The sequence below is a fragment of the Egretta garzetta genome, unplaced genomic scaffold, assembly GCF_000687185.1.
Source record: "Egretta garzetta isolate BGI_Z169 unplaced genomic scaffold, ASM68718v1 scaffold19, whole genome shotgun sequence".
Taxonomy (NCBI): Eukaryota; Metazoa; Chordata; class Aves; order Pelecaniformes; family Ardeidae; genus Egretta; species Egretta garzetta.
The window spans coordinates 200,868-206,119 of NW_009260768.1; the positions used below are offsets into that span (position 1 = coordinate 200,868).

At 49.0% G+C, this 5,252-nt stretch overlaps 1 protein-coding gene across 4 annotated transcripts in view; it reads right to left on the reverse strand.

Annotated features, from left to right (window-relative positions):
• WIPI1 (WD repeat domain, phosphoinositide interacting 1) overlaps window positions 1–4,066 on the reverse strand; it is a 23,055-nt gene extending 18,989 nt beyond the window's left edge. For 2 of the 4 annotated variants that reach the window (XM_035901565.1, XM_035901564.1), the window contains exons 1-2: window positions 3,985–4,066; window positions 2,260–2,429 (exon numbers count right to left, since the gene is read on the reverse strand). In XM_035901565.1, coding sequence (XP_035757458.1) covers window positions 2,260–2,346 — 87 coding nt within the window. In that variant the 5' untranslated portion in view covers window positions 2,347–2,429; window positions 3,985–4,066. Of the gene's footprint in view, window positions 1–2,259; window positions 2,430–3,984 lie in introns of those variants that run through there. The other 2 variants (XR_004842929.1, XM_035901563.1) reach the window with 1 other exon arrangement.
• Window positions 4,067–5,252: the final 1,186 nt, after the last annotated feature.

Consider the following 5,252-nt stretch of genomic DNA (forward strand, 5'->3'; position numbering starts at 1 on the left):
TCCCACTTCTATTCCTGCTAACCACAGCATCTGGGGCTGTGTCAGAGCCATTTTGCATTTCCAGGAAGACTTTGCCTTTTCTCCAGTAACAGCCATCAACTTGCTAGCGGAGACCGTCAGAGTAATATTTATACAGCTGATTTGGGCAAAGCCACCATATGCTTTCCCAGAACTGCAAAGCGCGCTGCTATTGATGTACAGGTGAAGGGAGGTTTCCAGATGACAGCAAAGCAACAGCCAGAGCTGCAGCAAGAGATGCTGGCACCAAGAGGGGACAAAATCCAGGAAAGTGACAGGGGTGGGAGGTGAACAAGCGGAGGAGGCCTGGAGAAGCTCACCACGAGTCGGGGAGGGCTGGTTCTCTGCCTCCTGCCCTCCATGCAGCCCTGTAGCCCATGCTAACATCAGTGCAAACCCTACTGAGATGAGGAATGGGTTTTATCCTCACTGTGGACACAGGCGGAGCCGCAGAGAAGGTGCCTGGTGTTGTGACGGCTACACAGGGTACAGGGCACCGCGTCTTGTACGGAATGTTACTGTGTACCAGTATTTTTCTTTAGTACTTCAGTTTGACAGAAATTGGGTTGGGGAACTGAGTTGTGTGTTGAGGACTTAAAGGTGCTGGGTATGGACACAGCCAGGAAAAAGAATCAAACCTCTCCCAAGAGCTCAGCAGGGTTTCAGCAGTGAATGAAAACCCAGAGAGGCGGCGGGAGAGCTTCTCTCCAGCCCCACAGCACAGCCTTATTCCCCACTTTGAGCCACATCGCGATCTACCTTAACACACTTGATAGTCATAACGGAGCTTGGACCAAAGGATTCCCATGGATCAACAGCAACCAAGGACTTTTCCAGAGAGAGACCAAATAGAAACATGCACCACTTGTTTGAGACCTGTTCCTGTTTTATTTGCCACCATTTTCTTCTGTTAATGCCTTGCATGGGATATGGCTTTCTGGGGACTTTTAACAAAGTACAGTTTTCATACAGAAGCCCAGGCAAAAGGCTCAAACGTCACAGGATGTGCAGAGCCCGACTGCTGCCAGCTTAAATCTTGAATGCAGATTGAAACAGTGATTTCTCTTCTATCCACCCAAGTATCTGCAGCATCTTCAAACCTCTCCAGGTTTGTCTGTGTTATGGCTGGAGGATGAGCTCAGCCCAGGATTTGAACCCAAGCTCATAAGGCAGCCAAGGAACACGGCTGCAAAGCTGGGCCTATGCGTCATCTTCAGGCAATCTCCAGAGCGGTGGGTGGGAAAAAGCCCAAACTTATTTTATTCTCACACTGATCCCCTAGAGCTGCTAAGCAGAACCTCCCAGTTTATTTTTATACATATACATCTATCTGCAATTCAAAGGAAGTCCTTATTTTGCCAGCTCCGTTGTAAGTGAAAAAAATCAATTTAGGACAGATTTAATTGTAGTACAGGAACTTCTGGTCAAACACAGCTTTACTGGAAACTCAACCCAGAGTTTCCTTATGGGAGAGCCTTACTGCAGGACTCAGTGTTGCTAACTGAGGAGAGGTTGATTATATACAATTACACAGACTGCTTATTTCTTCATTGTAAAATGTCCTCTGCTTCTTATGGCATATACTTTGAAAATAATTATGGGCAAAATGAAAAGGTGACTTAAAATCCTCCAGAAGGGTTCAGGGCTGCATGAGGCTGTGTCAGTTCAGAGAATAACACTCTAAAAGCCTTATTCTAAGTGGCCTGAAATGTTTTCTATACCTTTAAAAATAAAACAAGGCTGCTAGCAGTACTTGAGAAGCAGCCTTTCGCCTCATCCACGGAGTTCAAGGTACTCCTGGGTTTTGTTACCAGCTTTGAAGGTCTCATTTGCAACCAAGATGGCAGAGGCGGGCCTGAACTCAGGATGTGGAACCCAAGGGAGGGAGGAAAATGAAAAGGTGTTTTTCTGGCAGAGCTGCGTGCTGAATAGGCAAGATGTCAGACAGCAGACAACAGAAAGTCTTTGTGTAACTACTACGAAAACAAGGAGTTAGCTTCATCTTACTGAAGCACAGTTGTGGCAGATGATGGCCACAGCCATCCTGCTCCTCTCTTGGATGTTACCAAGCCTGAAGTGGAGTTGACAGAAGAGGACACGTACCTACCTCCCCCCCGGTCCCACCTCACAGTCTCTGTGCAAACCTACCCAGGCTGCCAGCAGGGTCCCAGCTGGAAAGTCAACACCAGCAAAGAGCCAGAGTGGGACAACTCTGGCTAACCCCTTCCCCCAGCCTCTTACCTGACGATTCAGCCGGATGGACAGTATGTTACTGGAATAGCTATAGTTGCAGATCTCAGTCCCTTTCTTGAAGTGGTAGACATTCATTTGCTGTGGCTTGGTATGACTGACCACAACCACAAGGCTGCTGGAGAACAGACGTTCCACGATGTAAACATCTGGGATTTCATCTGGGCACAGAAGGAAAGCAAGACAGAGTCTTTAGCTTGGCTTATAGTTGGCTTGTTTGCAGCGATCAGTGAGACTCAACTCAGGAGGTAATTGGGTTGGAAGACTCGGTGCTAAGGTGTTCCAACATGTGCTTTTGTTAAAAATTTCTCATACCTGGCACAAAGCATTTAGGTCAGAGCAGGAAGGGATTAATGAACCTTCCCCTGAAGGCAGGATTTAAGCCAGCCCCCTTTGGCAGTGCTGTTGTGCCTCTCCTGGGCAGGGCCCTCCAGCTGAAGCTAATCCTTGGGAAGGGGATATAAAAAGGAGGAGCTCAGGCAGCTTGGTTAGGGGCTTTTCTGGAGGGGGTGAGCAAGCTAGAGCTTACTGAGGTAAGAAACAAGTTGTGTGTAACTTGCTGTTTATTCTGCATGGTGTCTGATTTCTCCCAGCCTCCTTAGGGAAGGCTGATGTGTTAAAGCTCTCCCTGTTACTGGGGTTGTGGTGCCTAGAGAGCTCTAGCATGGCTGTGAACAGTGGTGTGGTATGTCTTGCAGAAACCATGTTGAGAGGGTACCATTACAATGGTTCTGGTGGACCTGCACCTAAATCATCAGGGACTAGGACTCTTGGTGTCCTGAATGGTCCTTGGTGCTCAGGTTGTCCTGTGTTGGGGGTATGGGGACTGCTTGTGTCTTAGCCTGTTACTTTTGAGTGTGTCGCCAGCAGGGATGTGTTTCTCTCTGGCTTTTGGTCTTGACTTTGGATTCCCCCCCTGCCCAACTTCTAATAATTTTAAAATAAGTCTATGGCTTGCTGCTGGATAGCACCTGAGTTACCCTGTGGGGCAAAGAGGAAAGGAGTCTGGACTTTGTTCCAGATGATGCAGCTATGTCTGGTTGCTGAGGCTCCCTCTGTAGCCAGTGGAGAGAGATTAGCATCTCCCAGCTGAGGCATATCTTTGATACATCTCAGCTAAAGTACCTCTGACCATGGCCTGAACCAGACTAGAGTACATGTTCTATGAGGCCTGAACTTGTTTTGGGCTGTTAAGAGCATTGCATGCTGCTCTGAGCACACCTGACAGCCTGCTGTGAATGACCTTCTTACATGGGAAACCTGCTAAAAAAAAAATCTTGCTAGTAAATAGCACATTGGACTAAAAGCCTGTGAGTTATCCACCATCTGTGCTGGGATTCTGCAGTCTCCTGACCAGGTATCTGAAACGTGCTGGTGGTAAACTACCTGTGAATGCTGGTTTGCAGGACAAACTGCTGCTGTCAGACTGACAGCAGTGGAAAAAGAAGCTGGACTCTCAACTTGTGGGGCTCCTTCAACTTTGTTAAAGTACTGCTCACTGTTCAGAAGCTTCTCCAAGGCTGTAGCCCACTTTAAAGCCTGCTGTTTACAGTGCAATAACAAGGACCGTTCTTCTCCTAATATGGGTACAACAGAAATGGATGCTGTGCGTGCAACGGCAGTGAGCAGAATCACCCCCTCAAGGCAGACTGAAGTGCAGTAATACAGGCAGAGTCTGTCAGCCAATATTCCACTGCAGCAAAACAGGAGACTTACTGCTTTTGTGGACCTGGTCCAGTTGCTCCACAGAACTTAAGGAGAAAAGCCTGTATCCAGTTGTGGTTCCAATTGCCAGGGAGCTGCAACGACAAGGAAAAAGCTTGCTAGTTCAGACCTTGTGGCCTCCAGGTGATAGCAAGGGTCCCTGCATGTAGAAGAAACGGGTGGTTCCTTGTACAGTGATCTGTGAAGGCACAACTTCAGTTTCCACTCTCAACCTAAACCACATGAGGTAACAAACCCAAGAATCCCGCTTTCCATCTAAGGCTACTGCAGCCTACAGAAGGCAGCTCACAGTAATGCTGTAAGACTGCAAACTATCATCCATTGATATGGTCCTGTGGCTGCTGGAGGAACAGGCACAGCTCTCCATGGGAGGCTGCAGATGGGACCTTTGGGACATAAAAGGTAGCAGTTTCCTAAGCAAGGAGCTGATCCATCCACATTGACAGAGTGACTTGTGAGGGCTGTGGAAGCTTTGCTTTCACTGCTAATGGCAGTGGGTGTGGGCACATAGCACAAGGCGCAGTCACGCCAAGCGCCGGCTCTGCTCAGTTCCAGATATAGCAAGCAGCAACATCTAGGTCTTAAATCAGCAGCCAGCCCAGAATACCAACACACAGCCTTTGTGCTGGTGGTGGTGGCCAGCAGGTTCACATCAGTGGAGCGTTGCCACCCATCAAAGCACTCTTTGTTTAGACACACTAAATGCAAAGCAGTGCTGCAAAGGTAATGATATTTCCAGGTAGGAGACTGGTGTCTGTGATTCTTATCTTGTACCCCATGACCTGGGCTGATCTTGGCTCTGGGCTATGATTGCCAGATGCCGTGTGCTGCTCGCTGCTTCAGGCTGTTTGTTTTCCCACTTGGAAATGGCTCTTAAATGATGGGCTTTGAGGCAGGTAAACCACAGGTTTGCAATGGTGTAAGGGTGAGAGGCTCCAGGGAAACGCTCTGCTGTCCTGCTGTGGTGGTGGTGGGGGGGTGTACTTTAGCACAGGCTGCTCTCAAGAGTCTGCCCAGGGCTCTCAACAGGGAGCCCCGGGCAACTTAGTAGGTGGCAAAGTGGCCACAGCCCAGGCTGGCCAGACATCAGCACGGAGGGGCTGTCAGCAGACAAAGCTCCAAGAGAACGTTACTTCTCTGGCCATCCAAAAATGCTTCCCAAACTGCCAGGGAGGCAAAACAGAAAGTGATGCCTCTGAATTTGCTGCCTCCCCTGGACCCCCAGAGACCTAACCCGGGGCACTTGAGGATGCCTGCCG